This window comes from Nicotiana tomentosiformis, chromosome 11 (assembly GCF_000390325.3).
Source record: "Nicotiana tomentosiformis chromosome 11, ASM39032v3, whole genome shotgun sequence".
Taxonomy (NCBI): Eukaryota; Viridiplantae; Streptophyta; class Magnoliopsida; order Solanales; family Solanaceae; genus Nicotiana; species Nicotiana tomentosiformis.
The window spans coordinates 13,911,450-13,933,493 of record NC_090822.1 but is presented as its reverse complement, the minus strand read 5'-3'; the positions used below and the strand labels follow the sequence as shown (position 1 = coordinate 13,933,493).

The following is a 22,044-nucleotide window of genomic DNA, read 5'->3' as shown; positions in this document are numbered from 1 at the left end:
CCCTATTGTTGGGATCACCAATACATATCCCTAGCCTTATTTGGGGATCCATCTTTGTGCATTGTGGTAGAACAATTAAATCATATAGCACATTCATATTTCTAAATGGAGATTATTTGGTTCCTGATCCTGAACCGATTATGATAGGGAGAACTTATCATAACCTGGCTATATGCGTACAAATACTGTTGTATATTAAATAATACATCACATACTAAATTTTATTTTGGCAGTTTTATTCTCATAACCAATGGTTTAGATATAATTGGAGGCATACAATTTCTGCTAAACCGACTTGGATTTAAACCAGTATTATCAAGATAAATCATCATAATTTATATTCTGGAACTTTGCTCTAATAATTTGAGCAATCAATCTTGCAAAAGCCAAATTACAAGTTGATAACAAATGCACATGTGACCATAGAATATATGCATATATTAAAATCATATAATAGTAAACGGTCCACATGGCAGGTGACTGGGCTCATATATTTATCACTTTTTATTTGTTCCACAAATCAAGGGATTCAATCCCAACCTTTCCTGATATATCATGAGAATAAGAAGCACAAGAAAATTCTTGAAGAAACTTCTATTTCTTCAATATATGCCAATATAATTCTCAATTAATTTTTCGCATCATAATTGAACCTGGATGGTCAACCGGTCATGCCAACTAATATTTGTTTCAGTAAACTTCTAGTTTACTTGTGACATATGATTCTATCATCATGCTTATATTTGTGTAGTACAAATAAAAAGAAAGCCGGGTAACCTTTCATATTTACCCGTTATGATTATAGAAATATGAAGATATTCAATATTCCTTTCATTTATAGTCTCAATATGCCAACCACTTTGACTTATACATTTGAAAATCAAAAAGTTTCTTTTGAGACTTTACAATATCAATGTCGTGAATAATTTTATTCATCCGGGTAGTAACAAATTAATTTTTTCGAAACTCTTAATAACTTTTGTACTACAAGATCTTTTGTCATACTATTCATATGGTAAATATCTCCTTCACGGAGAAAATTATATCATAATAAATTGTCATGGTCAAAATCATCATAAGCAAAATCATTTCTTGCTTTAAATTTGCCTTAATAACCTTTTATAAGCCACAACAAAATATATTTTTTTTGGCGTATAACATGTACGCGACCAATGACATATTCGTGTAACTACACAGTAATCTTCATTATCTTTCTTTCTCTCAAACCTCCCATAGAGGTGAGTTGTAATATTTATCCAACCATGCATAAGCATATTCTTATGCAGAATTTGTATCACATATATATTTTCACATTCACTTTTAGGAATGAGTCTTCATTTACAATGCTTATTGCGAGTCACATTTTCAAAGAATGGACCATAATCATCCGAACGTGTCTCATATTAACAGACCACATTGATACACATTTTCTACACCTTTGAAGGATTATTTTGAGAACCCTTACTATTCTTCTTTTTATAATTACCATATGACTATTATTATTTTGGTCTTTGGCACGTCCACGTACATTGGTCAACTAGTTGTCTTCATTTAGATTTAATATGCACTGTTACCACATTCACTTCAAGAATGGAGCAAATCAAGTGGGGCAATATTCATGCCTTTTCAAAAAATATATTATTTTTCTTTAGTTATCATTATATCATCAATATGGTATAGTGGGACTCAAACCCAATGTCTTACCAATATAAAGGCTTGTTAGACCATAATAAATTAGATTCAAACCAAACTCTTATCATCATGGAGCGTCGGGACTTGATCCTGATGTTTTATCCTCATGGTGCATTGCGACTTGAACTCATTGAAATTTATATCATTAATAGCAAAGGACAAAAATAATTTCAAATACGAAGGAAATGCTTACCTCTTGAGTTAAACTCTTCATAATGTCATTTGGATATAATTCTCAACAATAGACTTTCGTTTACTCAAATCAGCTAAGTAATTAGTGTCAAACAGATATATAAAAATATAAAATAATATTAAGAAATCACATGTGGTCTTTGCTGCAATAAACTTACTTCAAGATGAAAGTGATATGATCAAAACATTAAGGAAAAATTATGTATCAAACAGAATAATAGTATTACTAGTTACCATGCACTTTTGTGAAAATTAAGTATTATGCTCTCTAGAAAAATAAAAAGATATAGGAGAACCTTTAAGTCAATCAGGGAATCAAAAATAATAGTGGACAAATCTCTGTCTATTATCTACTACTATATGTTTTCCATATAGAAATGATTCAACATGTTAATTTGATAAGAACTATCATCAATGAAAAATTTAGTGTAGTACATACTTCTTGTACTAATATTTTATCTTATCAAAATAAAATAGTTACGAATATTATTATTATTATTATTATTATTATTATTATTATTATTATTATTATTATTATTATTATTATTATTATTATTATTATTATAATTATTATTATAATATTATATTTGACAATTATACTAGGCATACTAAAATCGCATTATAAGGTAAAACCATAAGCATACATAATAAAATATAATTTTAATTTTGTAGATTATTTAGTATATTGCATGCGACCTATTATTTAGTTCATGAAAATTTAATAAGGTGACATCCTTAGCAGCCACATAAATACTAATTTTCTAATAACCAGACCATTACTTATTCTAAATAGTGGCACAAACTTATCTGGTTTAAAGCTCGGACTTGTTGTTGTAGCAGAAAGACGTGTCTGTAATACTACATACCTTTTGAATAAAATATGGATAATTTTGACAATAGATCATCGAGATATATCTTACCAGAAGTGGAATTCAACCTTGAGGTTAGAGACTTCGTGCTGATAACGTGTTATAAAATTTAGATCAAAGTAACAATATAGAACAAGGAAAAACAATCTAAGAGATATAGAGAGAAAGAGAGGAGAGACTCTTATTTCTTCTTCAATTGTATGTATTTTTTTATCTATTACAAGACCTTTATATAGGCACGAAAAGTGAAGAAACATATGTCATTGAATATGTCATTAAACATAAAAATATGTCATTAAACATATAAATATATCATTGAATATGTCATTAAGCATTTGAGAAGATCATGGAGGAAGAGTAGACACCACAGTAATTTGATTTTTCTTATAACAAGTTCTACTGTTTCTTGAACATTGTTTCTTTTCGTTTTACTGCTTCTATCTTTGTATCTGAAGTTTCCTATTGGCATTCGAAAAATTTGATTGGGGTTTGGAAATTGAGATAGATTCGAAAAATTACCTACTGATTTTACTGCGATGTGGATCCCAAAGAAGCTACTGTGGGTTTGAATGGTTTGAGCTGAAACTTTGAAGAACAAGGTACGAAATATATTTTTGCTGAAAACTTAGATCTGAAAAGTGAAATTCGAAGTTTGGATGTTGATTGGGAAAAGGCTAGAAGCTGATTAAATTTGTTTAAGCTATTGTGTGAAAAAAGTTGGGTGAAAAATAGTTTAAACCATTGCTAGGTTTTTGGGAATTCGACTTGCGGCTGAAAGCTTGCTAATTTGGTCTCAAAATCTGTTTGATAATGATAAATTATTTGGACGAGTGCATTCTAAAGACTTGGGACATTTTGGGAGCTGTAATTTTACGCAACTGAAAATCCGAACACAACTAGCACTTGGTTCTTAAACATTTGAAGTAAAACCTGCAAATTGGGGGAACAAATTGAGCGGGTGGATTAAAGTGCTGCTACTGATGGTTGTAACAAGTGCTTAGCAGTAAACTTAAAACTTGTAGAAGAAACTCCATTGTTGAAGCTTAAGCTTCAAAACTTGAAAAAGGGTTTTGTTGATTTGTTAGTTATTTGAAGAAATTGTTGCTTGAGGTTTGTTCGTGGAGTTGTAGGGAACTTGTATCTCAAATTTGGTGAGGTTTGGTGAAGATTTGAGGTGTTTTATTGAATTTGGGATTGAAAAATGAAAAACTTCAGGAAGAATGATGGAATTTCGAATTTTGCAGGAATACCCAGATTTTGCAGCATAATTTCGAAATTAGCCACTTTTGTCTAGTAATTTATTTTTGCCCAATTTCAAAAATAGCCTTTTCAGCTTGTTTCTTTTTCTTTCTTTCTTTCCTTCCTTCCTTACTTATTCTAGCTAGTTTACTTAAGTATTAGTTCATACTTAATGATAAACTAGTTATTTGTGTGCTTTATTTTATTTCGTGCTAATTTTTTTTTGTGCTTTTCTCTTAAGTTTCGTTGTTAATTTCTTATTTCCATTGTCCTTTAGTTATTTTAGCTTTTTTGTTAAGTCACATAAACTCCATTCTCGCCCCGAAGTTGGAAGGTCCACTTGAAAGTACCTTAATTGAGTTTGATATAAACTTTGGATATTAATCCAAGAGTGAAAAAAGGCTTGAGTGGTGAGATTCTTAGAGTGTGTGCCTAAAAGTCGAGGGCAAAGAGCAATACATGAGTGGTAATATTTGAGTGTAATTTAAAGGGATACACTAAGGGAGTGAATTGGAGAGGTACTTTTATTTTAATTTATTTTCTTTATTTGTAGGTACTATGTCTTTGAATATTGGAGGTACTTCAACTTCAAAGGAGGGAGTCTCTAATGAGACCATTTTGGAGACTTTACAAGCTTTGATTATGAAAGTTGACAATAAAGAAAATATGGTCAAGTCTCATGACAACCTTCTTTAACTAATGGCTAGGCTTGTCACCTAATCCTAACCAAAGAGTGGGAACTAGTGCAATACCACAAAATAGTTCTACTCCTATTGCACCACACATTGCAAGGCTAATCAATCAATAACAAGTTGATAATAATCAAGTACCAAGGTAAGGTCCACTTCCACAAGGTAGACAAGCAAGAGTTGAGCACCAACAACAACCTCTTAGACCATAACAACCGAAAAATGACTTTGATGATGATTTGGACTATGACGAGCAATATGATGAACCGGTTAGAGTCTAACCTAGAAGGAATGGACAATGAGGCTTTCGAGGGAGAGGTGGAAGGCACGGTAGGAACTATCAAGGTAGAAACTTGAATGATGCTTATGATGGAAATTTTGGTAATGAAGAACATGGTAGAAGATGGGGAGATGAAGAAGACAGTGGTCTTAATAACATCAAGACTTCACTTCCTACTTTCAAGGGAAGTTGTGACCCCGAGGAATTTTTAGAATGGGAAAAATAAATGGAAAGGATGTTTGAGTTTAACAATGTATCCGATACAAAGAGGTTCAAGCATGCCATTTCTATACTTGTTGGTTATGCTTCTTCTTGGTGGGAGAAAGAGAAACGGGATAGAAATAGAAATGGAGATATTGCTATTTATTCTTGGGGGTTTCTTAGGGTGATTATGAGAGCAAGATTTTTGCTCGAAGAGTATGTGAATGACTTGCTTACCAAATTTTACAATATGAAGCAAGAAAACAAGAACGCGGAGGCTTACTTTGAAGAGTTGGAGACCACTAGGGTTAGAGCCAATCTTGATGATAATGGAAGACTTATAATTTCTAAATTTTTGGCGGGGCTGAAGCATGAAATTTCTAGACAAATGACTTTACACAAATTTGTTACTATACATGAGGCACTCCAAGGGGCTATCAAGGTTGAAAATAAACTCCAAGAAGAGAGGCAACTTAAAGAGAGCAAATTCAAAAATTACAACACCTCATGGAGCAAAAATAAGGAAACTTGGCAATCTCTTTCAAATGAAAACAAGCCAAAAGTTGACTCCAAGTGGCAAAATGACAAAGGCAAATCAAAGGTGGAGGCTAAGGAGGGAGGTAACAATTCTAAACTTTATTTCCAAAATCCTAACTCTAATAGGTGCTACAAATGTCAAGGATACAATCATAAAATGAGTGAATGTCCTAATAGAAGAACCATAATCTTTATGGAAGAAGCTTATGAAAGAGAAGAAAGTAAAGAATCATGTGAAGAAGAGGAGGCCGAATGTGATGATGAAGTAGAATCTGACACCCCTAATTTACCTTTGTATGTTGTTAGGAGAGTGTTGAGTGCGCAAGTGATGGAAGATATGAACCAAAGAGAGAACTTGTTCCATGGAAAGTGTAAAATTAAAGATCAAGTGTGTTCTTTGATTATTGATGGTGGTAGTTGTACTAATGTTGCTAGTGCTTCTATGGTGGACAAATTGAACTTGAAGACTCAAAGACATACTCGTCCTTATAAACTCCAATGGCTTAATAAATGTGGTGAACTTAAAGTGACTAGACAAGTCTTGGTGAGTTTCAAAATTGAAAAGTATGTTGATGATATTCTTTGTGATGTGGTGCTCATGCAAGCATGCCATTTATTGTTGGGGAGGCCATGTCAATATGACAAGGATACTCCTCATGATGGAAGGACTAATAAATATTCTTTTGAGAAAAATGGCAAAACAATAGCCTTACTCCTTTGACTCCATTTCAGTGAGTGAAGACTATAGGCATATGAAACAATTGAGTGAGAGAGCCGAGAAAGAAGGAAAGGAAGAGATTGAAAAGAAAGAAGAGAGAAAGCAAGAGAGTTCAAGTGAGGGGCATTCTTCTTATAATTCTTTCACGACTAATGCTTTTCTTACTAGTTGTTTGGCTTATTGTGAAGATCCTTTGAAAAAAATTTCAAGTGGAAGTCTTCAAGAAATAACTCCACGTGAAGTGACCGAAGCCACCCTAGACGAAAGTAAAGATTCTTCCATTCTTCAAGGAGGTAAAATAGAATATTTAAAAGTGCATCAAGGTATGATTGCTAAGCCTAACACTCTTTCTTCTTGCGATGAGCATAGTGATATTTCAAGTGTTAGTTTGGGTACATTTATTGATTCTAATGATTCTTTGAGTTGTGGAGATACACTCGATAGTGATTCTAGTTGTTTTGATAGTTTGAATGACCTATTTGCTTATGAAGAAGCATTGATTGAGGTTGAGGAAAGCGTAAAGGTTGCATCTTTATGTGATTTTATTGAGTTTGATCCATTGATTCCTATTGTTCATGCTTTCTATTTTGAGGTTCATTCTTTAATTGGTGATGATTGCTTATTTGAAGGTGAATTGAGTGGTAAAGTTTCAAGCTTTAAGCCATTTGATTCTTTCTTGTTTGGTTGTGAGATGGAAGCTTTTGAGTTTGTTTGGATTTACCAATCAAAGGTTCCATTTTTTAGAAGTCGTTTGAGATTACTAATGAGATTATTTTGAAAGCTAAACTCTTTGAAAAAGAAGAAAGTTCTTTACTTGGTGTAAACTTTCTAACTTATTCCACTCATATATTTGATAGAGCTAATTTGTTCCACTATACTAGTGCTTTGAGTTTAAAGCAAGTTGATAACTTTCATGTGGATTGGTGTTATAAGTTTAAGAAAAAGCATGCTAAATCTTTCTTGAATGATAATATTGGTGAAGCCAAGAGGTTTGTTTTGTTTCAACATACCATTCTTATTCTTGATTTCTCATGTCGGCTTGAATTCAAGAATGGCTTGTTTATTTGGCTTATGCTTATTCTTGAACTTGATAAAGCTATGAGAGTTAATACTTTTCTTGATGATTCTTATATTGGAGCACACTTGGTATGTAGATTGGAGGTATTTCATGACAATTCTCATATTTTGGGTAGCTTTTATGCTTTGTTTTTGTCACGACCCAATTTCATATCATGGCGTGATGGCATCTAGCACCGTTGCTAGACAAGCCAACAATGAATAACTTAATGATTTCCCATTTTAATGAATTTCCCACGTAGTGATTTTTCCTTTATTTAAAAGATTTAATGAAAACCGATTTAAATCAATAAATGAAAACAGTTAGAAACATTTATAATTGTAAGAACAGAACCCAAAAATCGCAAGTCTACTACTACGTGCAAAGATCTAGTGTCACAAGTATATGGGCAACTTAGTAGAATATACAAAAGTTATCTATCCTACTGTCTGAAAAAGGATAGACAGAAACAAAATATAAGAGAGACTCCGACATGCTGCTGAACTGCTCGGAAGGGAAGCTCACTGTGGAATCTCGAACCCAGATCAAGAATGCGCGTCAGATGGATATCCAGATACACCTGCCTCAGATCCTACACATTTAAGTGCAGGAGTGTAGCGTGAGTACATAAAATAATATGTACCCAGTAAGTATCCAGTCTAACCTTGAAGAAGTAGTGGCGAGGGATAGACTTGACACTTACCAAGGCTAAAGATAATAAATCTAAATTGTAACTAAGCATGGATTACAATAAATATACTAAAACTCAATAGCAAGAGATGGTAAATATCCCTTTTCACAATTATTGATCTCAAATTTTATCTTCCATTAAACATTGAGCAATATCAGTTATGAGTATAAAATCCCAAGAATTTTCATGTGCAAATATTGCCGAGGTCGTACGACCCAAACCAACATAACAATATTTAAACTGTGCACTGTCGAGGGTCGAATGGCGCGAACCATAGATGCATCTATTTAATCTGCCGAGGCGCTCGGCTCACTCCACAAATAGAAAACACTTAAAAAAACACAAGTTTTTCAATAACAGTCAAGTGTTCTATTCATAACCTCAAATAAGTGAAACCTATCCCTTTGGGATTCTCTTACAATTTTTGAAACTATGATTTTAAGCAATCCGATTGACAAGTAAAGGCGCAATTATTTCAAATATGGCATGATGGGGGTCCTAGACTACCCGAACTTTAGCATAAATAGTAGCTACGCACGAACTCTCATCCCTTCGTACGTACGTAGCTCCTTACAAATAGTCACATATATTAGTTAATTCACCTATGGGGAAGTTTCCCTCTTACAAGGTTAGAAAGGAGACTTACCTCATCTCAAAGCCCACTTCCCGATCCAAGAACGTGCTCAAACCTCCAAATTTGGTGCCAAACGACTCGAAACTTGTCAAAAATTATATAAATTAATCAATTTATGCTCAAAAGTTCATATCCCCACTATTACAGTGATTACCCAACCCTAAATGCAAGATTCTTAAAATTCACCCCAGGCCCACATGCCCGGATTCCAAAAATTTTCGAAGAAAGTTGTTACCCATAACCTTAGGAACATAAATATATGATTTTCACTAAGTTCCATAGTCGTTTTCGTAGCAAAGTCCCATTTTTATCAAAACCTAGATTTTTCATCTAAACCCATGATTTTTACAAATTTTCATGTTAAAATCTACCCATAATCTATGTATTAAACTCACATTAAGTATAAATTACTTACTTCACAAAGCTAGGTCGAAATTCCCTCACTAAAACCTTTCAAATCGCCCAAAAAATGCCTAAGTCCCGATTTTAAACTCACTGACCAGCTGCCTCCTTCATCGCGAACAAGGAAGGGGCCTCGCGTTCGCGATGGCAAACGGTTGTGGCCCCTGGAGATGACACATCGTGAACGCGACCAAGTCACTGCGAATGTGGGGGCTGGCTTGGCCTACCCTTTGCGAACGCGAGGGCTTCTCCGCGAACGCGAAGAACAAATAGCGACCCAAGCCCAGCCCAGCCCAGGATACTCGACGCGAGCGCGAGTCGCCTCACACGAACGCGAAGGTCACAGATCCCAGACCTTCGCGAACGCGGACCAGCTATCACGAACGCGTAGCACAAAATTCCCCAGCCCCCAATTCCTTCTATGCGAATGCGAGAGTCCTTCGGCGTTCGCGAAGAAGGAAACCAGAACTGAAATTTTTTGGTTTTCACACTTAGCTCCGAGGGGTCCGAAACACACCCGAGCCCCTCGGGACCCCGTCTAAAATCACCAACAAGTCTGAAAATATGATACGGACCTGCTCGAACTCTCAAAACGCGAAAATCAACAACGGAACTAAGAATCGCACCCTAAAACCAAATTGAATCAAAATATGAACTTCAAGTTTTTCAAATTGCTCCGAATGCGCCGAATCATACTTAGACTACTCGGAATGACACTGAATTTTGCGTGCAAGTCTTAAATGACATTACGGAACTATTCCCGATCTCGAAATTCTATTTGGATCTCGATAACACCAAAACCCGCTCCAAACTAAATTTAAAGAACTTCAAGATTCTTCAAGAACCAAGTTTTGATATTAGATGCCGAAATGCTCCCGGGTCATCCAAAACCCGAACCGAGTATACGCCCATGCTTGAAATTATCATACAAACCTATTGGAACCATCAAGTTTCGATTCCGAGGTCATTTACTCAAAATATTGACCGAAGTCAAACTTAGCCTTTTTAGGCCAACTTAAGGAACCAAGTGTTCCGATTTCAACCCGAATCCTTCCAAATCTTAAACTAACCATCCCCGCAAGTCATAAACAGTAAAACCACATACGGGGAGTCTTATTTAGGGGAACAGGGTTCTAGAAAGTAAAACGATCGATCGAGTCGTTATATTCTCCACCTCTTAAACAAACGTTCATCCTCGAACGGGTCTAGAATCATACCTGGAGTGCTGAACAAGTGAGGATATCTACTCCACATGTCCTCCTCGGACTCCCAAGTCACCTCTTCGACCGGTTGGCCCCTCCACTAGACCTTTATCGCGGAAATCCTCTTGGATCTCAACTGGCGATCCTACCTATCAAAAATGGCAATTGGCTCCTCTTCATAACCCAGAATCTCATCTAGCTGAATCGTGCTGAAGTCTAACACATGTGACAAGTCAGGATGATACCTCCGGAGCATCGACACGTGGAAAACCGGATGAACTCCCGATAGACTGGGAGGCAAAGCAAGCTCATAAGAAACCTCCCCAACTCGCCTCAACACCTCAAATGGGCCAATTAAACCTTGGGCTCAACTTGCCCTTCTTCCTAAACCTCATGATTTCCTCCATCGGCGAGACTTTCAAGAGAACCTTCTCGCCCACCATAAATGATAAGTCACGCGCCTTCTGATCCGCGTAACTCTTTCGCCGGGACTGTGCTGTGTGAAGCCGCTCCTGAATCAACTTTACCTTTTCCAGGGCATCCTTCACCAAATCGGTCCCATACAACCAAGCCTCGCAGGGCTCAAACTACCCAATGGGAGAATGACACCGCCGACCATATAAGGCCTCGAATGGAGATATCTCGATGCTGGACTGGTAATTATTGTTGTAAGCAAACTCGGCCAAAGATAATAATCGATCCCACTACCCTCCAAAGTCAATCACATATGCTCTGAGCATGTCCTCCAATATCTGAACTGCTCCATCTGACTGCCCATCGGTCTGTGGATGGAATATTGTGCTAAGCTCTGCACGGGTCCCCAACTCACTCTGTACGGCTCTCCAGAAATGCGAAGTAAACTGAGGACCTTTGTCTGAAATGATGGAAATAGGCACACAATGCAGCCGAACTATCTCCTGAATATAAATCTGGGCCAATCTCTCCAAAGAGTACGTAGTCATCACAGGAATAAAGTGTGCCGACTTGGTCAATCTGTCTACAATGACCCAAATTGCATCAAACTTCCGCAAAGTCCACGACAACCCAACTACGAAATTCATAGTAATGCGCTCCCACATCCACTCGGGTAGAGTCATTTGCTTGAGTAGGCCTCCTGGCCTCTGGTGCTCATACTTGACCTGTTGGCAATTTAGGCATCTAGCTACATACTCAACTATGTCTTTCTTCATATGCCGCCACCAATAATGGTGCTTCAGGTCGCGATACATCTTTGTAGCACCTGGGTGAATGCAATACCGAGAATTGTGCGCCTCCTATAGAATCCTCTCCCTTAGGCCATCGACATTAGGAACACATAGGTGACCCTAGAGTCGCAGAACACCATCCTCGCCAATAGAAACCTCCTTGGCACTACCCTATAGTTCCGTCTCTCTGAGAACCAACAGGTGCGGATCATCAAACTGTCAAGCCTTGAACTGCTCCAATAGTGAAGACTGGGCAACGACGCAAGCAAGAACTCGGCTGGGCTTTGAAATATCCAACCTTGCAAGTTTGTTAGCCAAGGACTGAATGTTCAAGGCTAGTGGCCTCTCCTCTGCTGAAATGAATGCCAAGCTATCCATACCACTACAAAAAAATAACATTTAGCGACAATAGATACTCCATAGCTAAATAACGACAGATTAGCGATGAATTTTATAGTTTGTCGCCAAATAAGCTATAAAATAATTCGTATCAAATATAGCGGTAGATTACCGACAAAAATTAATATTCGTCGCTAAAATTAGAGCTAAATATTAGCGCCTTTATTTTACCTATAAAATTAGCGACGAAAGTTGGGCGACAAAAATTATTAAAACTTAGCGACATATATAACGTCACAAAATCCGTCGCTGCATTCATTTTACTTATCAAGACATTCGAAAGTTAGATGCGACAAAATATTCTGTCGCTAATTTCCTTAAAATAAAATTTTATTAATTATTATTAGCGACAGAAATTAGGTCCATCGCTATTCCCGTTGCTAAAATTTTCGTCCTAAAAATTAAATTACCCTAGTTAAAAGACATTCCAACAATTAAGGCACAAACACGCCCACTTTCTCTCCTCTCTATCAAACTTTCACTTTCACTCCTCTTCAACAATGTGAGTTTTTTTCTTCAAATACAAAAAGTTCGGCGTGAATCTAGGGTTAATGTCTGAAAAATAGAAGAAAAACTTTCGAAATTGCAAAACTTTTGCTGTAGAAATCTGAAATTCGAAGTCGTGTGGTTGGAGAATTCTAAAATTCGAAGTCGTGCATTGATTTTAGGGATTGTATGTCCTTGATAAGGTAAGCTTATTTGTGATTTCATTCTTGTATTATAGATCTGGGCGAGAATCATATTCATCATGTCTTGTGCTTTATTTTGGTGTTTTCTTTTAAAAGTTTCTCCATCTTTATTCCAGATTTTCTCTACTCTTTGTTATTATTTTTTTCCCTCGGAACACTGTTTTTCTTATTAAAGAGAACTGCTAGTAATTTCATTTGCTTTCAATGAGCATAACGTGCTTTCTCATGGATCATGACTGGAACTCGTGGTGTTTCGTATAAGAATTTTCGTCCACCTATTAACTTGATCATGTGTTGGATTAAAGTGAGGGTGGTTGGGTGTTAAGATATGTTGGTCATCTTCTTTCATGTCTGAAGATTGAAAATAGGTTAGATGTTCTTGATAAAAATGGTCTCTTCATGTCATGCCTGAAGTAAAAACGAATTGATTAAATTTTGTATGTATGGTGGTTCAATATCGTTGAGTATCCTTGATTAGATCAATGGCTCTCTTTTAATTATCGTTATCATTCTAGAATCATGGGGTATTAGACCAATTTTCGCATGAGTTTCAATTTGCAGAAGGTTTGTTGGCCACTTAATCTTCATGACTTCCATGTTTGAATTAACTGTAAGCATCCTTAGTCATAATGTGAAATTATGGAGGAGCTCATTGAAAGCAAATGAAATTATCAGTAGTTATCTCACTGTTAATTGTTAAGTGTTAATTGAGTCTTATTAAATAAAGAACTCTAAGGTCTTATTTATTTTAATATTAAATAGGAACATGGACAATCTAGAGCGTGAATAGATGTACAAAAGATTGGATGTCCAAGGGGGTATTAATTCAAGTTTCATAGCTGGTGTGAACAAGTTTCTCCAGTTTGTTTGTTCTCAGTGCAATCGCATGAGTGGTGACAATGTTAGATATCCATGTAAAAAATGTCACAACATTAAATACATGGATGTTGAAACTGTTAAATTGCACCTTTATCAGTATGGATTTGTTAAGAACTATTTTCTTCGGAAGTACCAAAGAGAAAAAAATGTAACTGGTGAGATGTCTTCTAGTGGTGATTTGCATGGTGGCGCTCAACCTGAATCGGGATATGAGAATCCATATCGACAAATGGTCTTGGATGCAGCTGGACCCAATTTTAGCCATGGTTTGAGCTGGCAGTCTTATAATAATACTGAACCTGAGTTGTCTCATTCTTATGAACCTTCAATGGAGGCGGAGCCTAATACATAAATAGAGGAGGAGCCTAATCCTTCAATGGAGGAGGAGCCAAATCTTGAGTGCCAAAGGTTTTATGATTTGCTACAGGCCACTGATACAAAATTATACCCTGGTTCTTCCCTCTCTCAACTCGCAGTAGTTTCCAGGATGCTAAATATTAAAATGGAGAATACTTTATCACAAAGAGGTTATAACCAAATGATGCAATTGTTAAAAGAGGCTTTACCAGAAGATAACACAATGCTTGATAACTATTATGAGACCAAGAAGCTAGTGCATAGCTTGGGTTTACCAGTTGAAAAGATTGATTGTTGTAATTATGGATGTATGTTGTATTGGGGTGAAGATGAGGACCTCATATCTTGCAAGTTTTATGGCCACCAGAGGTACAAACGCCGTGTCAGTTCTCGTAAGAGGAAATTAATCCCTTACAAAAAAATATATTATTTTCCTTTGATTCCTTGATTGCGGAGATTATATGCATCTCATGATACAACCGCTGATATGAGATGGAATCAGGAGTACATACAAGAGGAGGGCGTAATGCGTCATACATCAGACTCTAAGGCTTGGAGCACTTCAACGAAACTCATCCCTTTTTTGCTGCTGCACCAAGAAATGTGAGGTTGGGATTATGTACTGATGGTTTTCAGCCCTTTGGTCATTCAGGGAGGAAATACTTTTCATGGCCAGTGATTGTCACTCCATACAATTTGCCTCCAGGGATGTGTATGAAAGAGGCGTACATGTTCTTAACTATCATTGTTCCAGGGCCAAACAACCCTAAATAAAAAATTGATGTTTATCTACAAACTTTAATAAAGGAATTGACCTTGTTGTGGTAGATGGGTGTAGAAGCATCTGACATCTCAAAAAAATAAAATTTTCTATTAAGGGCCACTTTAATGTGGATAATCAATGACTTTACAGCATATTCTATGTTATCTGGATGGAGTACTGCCGGTAACTTAGCATGTCCTTATTGTATGGAAGAAGCACAATCCTTTAGATTACATCATGGTAGAAAAACAACTTGGTTTGACAGTCATAGAATATTTCTTGACCAAAATCATCCATTTAGGAGAGATCGTAAAAACTAGCGTAAAGGTCAGACTGTCTGAAGGCTACCACCACCCCTTAGAATAGGAGAGGAAATCTTGAACCAAATTTGTGAGTTGGGATTGAGGAAAGTAACTGAGCTAGATGCACAAGAAGTTAATGGGAGAATTTCTAGATCTTGTGGATGGAAAAAGAGAAGCATCTTTTGGGATTTGTCTTATTGGAACTCTAACATGATCCGACATAATATCGATATCATGCATATTGAGAAGAATGTCTTTGATAATGTATTTAACGCAGTTCTTAATGTTGATGGCAAAACAAAAGACAATCCAAAGGCATATGAAGATATGGTAAACTATTGCGATTGACCGCAATTGGCAAAGAATCCTATTGATGGAAGCTATCCCAAAGCTGCATATACAATAGAGAAGAATCAAAAAAATTTCTTGTTCAATTGTTTGAAAAATGTGAAGTTTCCAGATGGGTATGTTTCGAATTTGAGTCGATGCCTAGACACAGACAAGTATAAATTATTTGGTATGAAAAGTCATGATTTCCATGTGTTCATGCAACGATTAATGCCTATTGTCTTTCGTAAGCTACTTCCTAGTAACGTGTGGCAAGCACTTACGAAATTGAGCTTATTTTTTAAGGATCTCACCTCGACTGTTCTTCGAGTGGTGGACATGGAGAGATTAGAGGCAGACATCCCACAGATCTTGTGTAAGTTAGAGCGTATATTTCCTCCTGGATTCTTTAACTCAATGGAACATGTGCCTGTACACCTGCCATATGAAGCAAGGATTACTGGACCTGTACAATATAGATGGATGTATCCTTTTGAGAGGTTATGAAGTTTTTATGCTCTTATTATGATAAGTATGCTACACATGACTTTATGAATTTAATGGTCTATCCATTTACTTGTATATGTACCTTCGAACTCTTAAAAAAATGATTCGGAATAAAACTGGTGTCGAGGGTTCAATTTGTGAAGCATACTTGATAGATGGAATCAACACAATTATTTTCTCATTATTTTAAATCTCTTGTCATGACACGTAATCATAATATGGCTCGTAATGATGATGGAGGTGTTATAAAAGATCTTGAAGCAAATTTATCAATATTCACTCATCCAGGCCGACTATGGGGAGAAGGAAAAAAGAGAAGTTTGTCTCTCAAAGAAATCAAGGTAGCCCAAACTTATATTCTACTAAATTGTATAGAGGTTGAGCCGTTTGTAAGGTATCATTTTTATAATAATAAATATATCCATATATTTTGAGTCTGTATTTAACTTATTTTGTTGCAATGAAGTATGTACATACAACGGTTGCAAGAAGAATTCCCCAATCTATCTCAGGATCAAATAAATGAGAGCCTCGAAACGTATTTTGCTATATGGTTCTAGGAATATGTAAGACTATAAAAATCATTAATAGGTTATATTTAACTTTTAAGCAATTATGTAGTTGAATTGGCTTGTTATATTTAATTAAGTCTTATAATTCTTTTGAAATAGGTTTGATGCAACCACATTGAGAACCAATTCTTGCGTAATCTTGCTCATGGACCATTAATAAGCACAAAATGTTATCCGATGTATTTTGTTAACGGATACAAATTTTACACGGAATGTCATGGTAGTGCAAGATCAACAATTAATGGTAGAGTTTGTATCTCGTATTCAAATGTTGGTGACTATTATGGACGGATACAAGAGATTATACAAGTGAAATACCGCGAAAAACCTTCAAAGCAAACTGTGTTATTCAAGTGTGAATGATTTGATCCAATTGTAAATGTTGGTGTCAAGGAGCATAACCAATACAATTTAGTCTATGTGAACTATCGCTGTCATTTTAGAAAGTACGAACCTTTTATTCTTGCGATGCAAACAACTCAAGTGTATTATATGCCTTATCCTAGCACGAAAAAGGACAATGATGATTGGGTAGCTGTTTTGAAAGTTAAACCTCAGGATGTTATTCAACTTCCTAATGAGGCAATAACATAAACTTCAGAACCGAATCTTCCATTCCAAGTTAAAGAAGTTGAAGTCCATTTGATAGATATGAATTTCACCATTGATGAGAATATAATCTTACATGATCCAAATGGGGATGTAATTGAAATGGTTGAACCCATTGATGATGGATTATTGATAGAGCATCAAGAGTTCGAAGAAGAATCTTTAGAAGATGAGTATGAAACTGAGGATGAAAATGAGGAGGATGATGAGGAAGAGTTTGAAGAAGAAACAGACGATGACTAGTGTGTTGATAAAAATGCACTACTATATTTTTTATTGAGTTTTATTTTTCTAGTAATCTGTGTGGTATATATGTTATAAGTCATGTATCTATTTTGTAGTATAATCTATAGAGAATCAAATCGAATATCACATTTGTAGTAATCTAAATGGTATAGTACTCTTCTAGCTTACATTGTGTTATGCCTCTTTTTACATTAGTCTGACTCTTTTTTTGTAGCAGTAGAATAATGTTTATTATCAACTTAATAGTGTTACTTGATTAATCTATCTAAATTCAGAATTAATTGGAGCCAAGATCATTGTATTTTGGTCTAAAGAAGTTATCAAATTCAATAATTCAGTGAGTAGTTCAAGCATTGGATAGTACAAGTATTTTTTATATTGTGTTATGTCTCTTTGTATCAATTTAATAGTGTCTTTCTGATATTGTCTTTAGCAGAACATTTTATTTTGAAGTTTCATATGCCATATGTTATTTAGATATGCATTGTTTCATATCCTTCTTTTATTTATTTATTTTGTAGATATGCCTCGAGGTAGAGGTCGAGGTAGCGCAGGTCGTGTAGGTAAATCTTCAGTTAGGGATAATTTTGCTACTCGTGAAAATATGCCTACTATTCTCATTCCCACAATTAGTCCTCAATAAGGTGATACGAGTTTCTCAGGTGGACCAGATCACATCAATCAAGTTCAAACATTAGGTCCTAGTAGTACGCCACCTATTCAAACATCAGGCCATGGTAGAACCCCAAATATTAAATTGAAACCATCTCCAAATACCCCTAATCAGAGCAACACAATAAGCGAGGGTACATCTTCTCAAAGCAACATAATAGGCAAAACTGAGTGTAGCAGTACTCGCGGGCTGCGGACGCTTCTTACTATTTCTCCTATAGGGTTAGTCCATACTTGTACTATTACTTTTGGTATATTTTTATTAATATATGATATGCCTTTAAATAATGTCTTCTAATTTGTTTAGGTTAGAGCCTTCATATGAATGCTCTGAGTGTATAACTAAGTCTTTCAAGCATGAACTTGATCCTAATGGAGTCAACTGGAAAAACGTCTCAGATGAGATAAAAAAATTATTTTGGAGAATTCAAGGTATAATTCATCACAATTGGATTTAGAAAGTATATTAACTTTTTTATGTAACTTATTAATGTTAATACTTTATAAAATTATTTCAGAAGGTATTCTACTGGGAATCTTCTATTGATAGTGCGGTGCGGATCCAATGGGAGCGTAGGGCAGCAAAAAGATACAATGATTTTGTTAGCAAACTAAAATCAAATGGGGTGCAACCGGACTCCATTCCAAATAATATGTGGCAAAGTTGGTTGAGACTTTGGAAAGATCCTAAGTGTGTTGAAAAGTCAGAAATAAATACAAAAAATTATTGTGCTGGGAGCATAGTTTCCATTGGGACTCACACAGGTGGCTCTATCAGTGTTGGGGAGCATTGCAAGAGACTTGTAAGTGTATATAAAATATCTGAAATAAATGTAAAAAATTGTTCTGCATTTGAGTTATGTTTATTGAACTTTTGTGCATTGGTAGGACTTGCATTTTCCTTATAAATTGACACATGACTGTCCAGCGAGTCTACCTCATTCCTTTTTTCCTCATCTGCTTGATCTGCCCAGCTTTTTGATAGTTCCTTAGGATTCTTTGTTGCTATCAGTTCATTATATTAGTTTTTTGATAGTTCCTTAGGATCCAGAAAAATATCTCTTCTTTTTAGTATCTATAAATTACATAATGAAGTTGTCCACAGTAATTAATTTTTAAAGTTGATCAATATGTCTTCAAAAAATAGGGACGTATTTTCAAGCATAGTGAATGTACCTTCAGTTAATGATCAGCAAAGTTAATTCAATAAGTTAATGATCTACCCAGGTATTTAGATATTGAGTTAAAAAAACTAATGTAATGTTCTAGTGCCACAAAAGTGCCAAGATCAAATGTTCATCTCATTTTTATATGGAGTACTGGTGAATGTTTCTAGTTGTTTATATTCTGGCAATGTACTATAGTACAAAATTTTGATATTGAGTTAAAAAAATATAATATTTGCAAGCATAGTGAATGTACCTTCAGTTAATGATTAGCAAGTTAATTCAGCAACTTAATGATCTGCCCAGATATTTAGATATTGAGTTGAAAAAACTAATGTAATATTCTAGTGCCACAAAAGTGCCAAGATCAAATGTTTATTTCATTTTTATACGGAGTACGGGTGAAAATTTCTGGTTGTTTATATTATGGCAATGTGCTATAGTATAAAATTTTGTAGGAATATGATCCCTTGTAATAAGAAAAAAAAAAGTAATCCCATCTATTTTGAAAAAAGTGAAAAGAATAAGTAAACCATGTAATTGAAAATCCATGTTTATGAAGGTACTATTAAAAATTCGAACTCCGTTAGACTGCAATTCAGATGTAAAATAATAAAGGCAAAAGCTCATTTGTTCATCTCATGTAATTTGTGATTTATTGGTAATTGGGATAGATGTAGATTTTGCCATTTTGCTTTGGCTATATTCATGGGGTTGTCATACTCCTAAAAAATAGGCTGCTCTTGGATTTTGTGGACTGCAAGTTTCTCTTTGATTGTAAGGCTTTGATTCTCGCATCCCACTGTAAGTTAGTCTCTTCTTTGTGGGTCTTGGTTTCTTTAACAGCTTACATTGAATTTTAATTGCATGCATTTCAATTCTACTGATCATGTCTTGTTTTCACTTTGTTTTGCAAATGACAGTTTGGGGGATTTAGGAAGCATTTGCTTTTGTTGCTCTAGAAAGATCTCTCTGTTAGTACCATTCTTGTAATTACTGACAATCCAACTGGATATGGCTAATATTTCAAGCGATTTGAGTATCTCTATCAGATTATTTTGCTCATGGAAGATGTCATGTGTGTGTGTATGTGTGTGTGTGTGTTTGGTTTCAAAGGACTATTCTATTCGAAGGGATTGAAATTTTGCAAGATTGGGTGCAATCGTTCTTTTAGCAGTTACTATGCTTTCTAGTAGGAGCTTAGACTAACATTCTGAATTTTAGACCAACTTCAGGGTGTTTCTTTTCCAGTTAATTTCTTTTCTAGACTTATATTCAGCTACATTTGTAACATCTTATGTGAAAGATTTGGCCATTGAGCGTAAGACCTTCATACTCTGTAGCAAAAACTTGAATTCTGATATGAAAAGTTTGTATCAGGAGCATTCCATCTTTATACCTTTGTGAAGCAGATATAGTTTTTGATACAACCATTACTTTAGGATCTTTACGTTGACACTTTATTGGATTACTGCGTCTCTTAAGGCCAGCTGTAATGGTGTGACCTGGAGATCCTTATAGGTGGACATATAAAGAGTTTAACTTGCATACACTAGCAGTGTATAATATTTTTACACTGTGTAGTTATGCTGAATTACAACTTCATAGTAAGCCTAATTTGGCTTCATAGCTGTAGTAAACTAAATATATAACCTACTATTATAGGTTAAAATGCAGTGATAAGGTAAAAATTATATAAATCCAGGATATGTGGAAGACATTCTTTTAAAGTTTAATGAAACTTGCAGTGCTATTTTCAACTAAATAGTGCCTGAGAAGTGAGACTCTTTAACTTCTAAATTCACTGCTTTATACCCTGCTATAAAGACAAAATTGATAATAGAACTTGATTCTTGACATTCTTAAGGTCTATCTTCTTAATTAAATAACTTTTGTATAGGCTATTAAAAAGGGCCGAGATCCAACACCAAGTGAGTTGCATTTGCACGTCCATACACATGGTAATGATGGAAAATCTTTTGTTGCTGAGAAATCCCGAATCGTACATGTAAGATAATTTTTTAAATAATTTTATTGAATTTACTTTCATATATTTTTTTATTTTGTAAATTGAATGCTCAATATTATTTAGTCTTTTTATTTCACTAATTATTAACTCTTCTACAGAAAAAATATCTGGAGATATTACAATAACAAATACAGACTCAATCTGATATTGATCAGTGTAAAGCATATTATCAAGCCACGGGAGGAGAAAAGAAAAGAAGAGTATATGGTCTTGGATCTCAAGCAAAATGCTACTACGGGCCAAATCTTCATGACTTTTTTGGATCTGATGCTACATCATCAGCAACACCTCCAAATGCTCAATCAATGCCGACAGGGAATCTGGATGAGTTAGTGATGCGATTGATTCCTGCACTGACAGATCATATAGTTCTTGTAATCGTTGAGCGGGTACGTGAATTAGTTTCCTTACCCTCGCATCAGCCAAATACTGATCTTACCAACTACCCATTAGATGTGGCACCTAAAATTCCTACATCTTCTATTGCTGCTAACATTGATGAGGTTCATGCAATTGGTTCTGATGATGACCGTAACCCTCCAGCCTCGCATAGTTAGCCTATTTTGTTTGGACTTTATTGTTGGTCCTTGTGGATTTTTTGTACTTAACGATACTGTTATATGCATTATGCTATATATTTTAAAACTTGTTGAATATATTATTAATTTATATTAATATCAGTGACTTTTTATTAAGTGTATTTAATAGCTTTTATGTAATATGCTAGAATAGAGTACATTTAAAATAATAAATAAAAAGAATTTTAAAAAATCAGCAATATATTAAAAATAAATTAGCGACGGATACTTTCTGTAGCTAAAATTATTGCGTAAAATTAAATCTTGCGACGAATAGGCGACAAAAGATTTTTGTTGCAAAACGTAGGGAGAATTAGCTATAACATGACTAGTGATGGACG

The 22,044-nt window shown here is 35.2% G+C and overlaps 1 protein-coding gene and 1 pseudogene across 1 annotated transcript; both read left to right on the top strand.

Moving 5' to 3' along the window:
- Positions 1 to 5,187: 5,187 nt before the first annotated feature.
- On the top strand, positions 5,188 to 6,420 carry LOC138901059 (uncharacterized). Its single transcript, XM_070188785.1, has one exon. It carries the CDS (start codon positions 5,188 to 5,190, stop codon positions 6,418 to 6,420), a length of 1,233 nt encoding a protein of 410 aa, XP_070044886.1.
- Positions 6,421 to 17,781: 11,361 nt separating this feature from the next.
- Positions 17,782 to 21,770, top strand: LOC104089104 (uncharacterized; annotated as a pseudogene).
- The last annotated feature ends 274 nt before the right edge of the window (positions 21,771 to 22,044 follow it).

Excerpts from the sequence above, each read along its gene's own strand:
- LOC138901059 (XM_070188785.1), top strand. The coding sequence starts at position 5,188 with ATGGAAAGGATGTTTGAGTTTAACAATGTATCCGATACAAAGAGGTTC.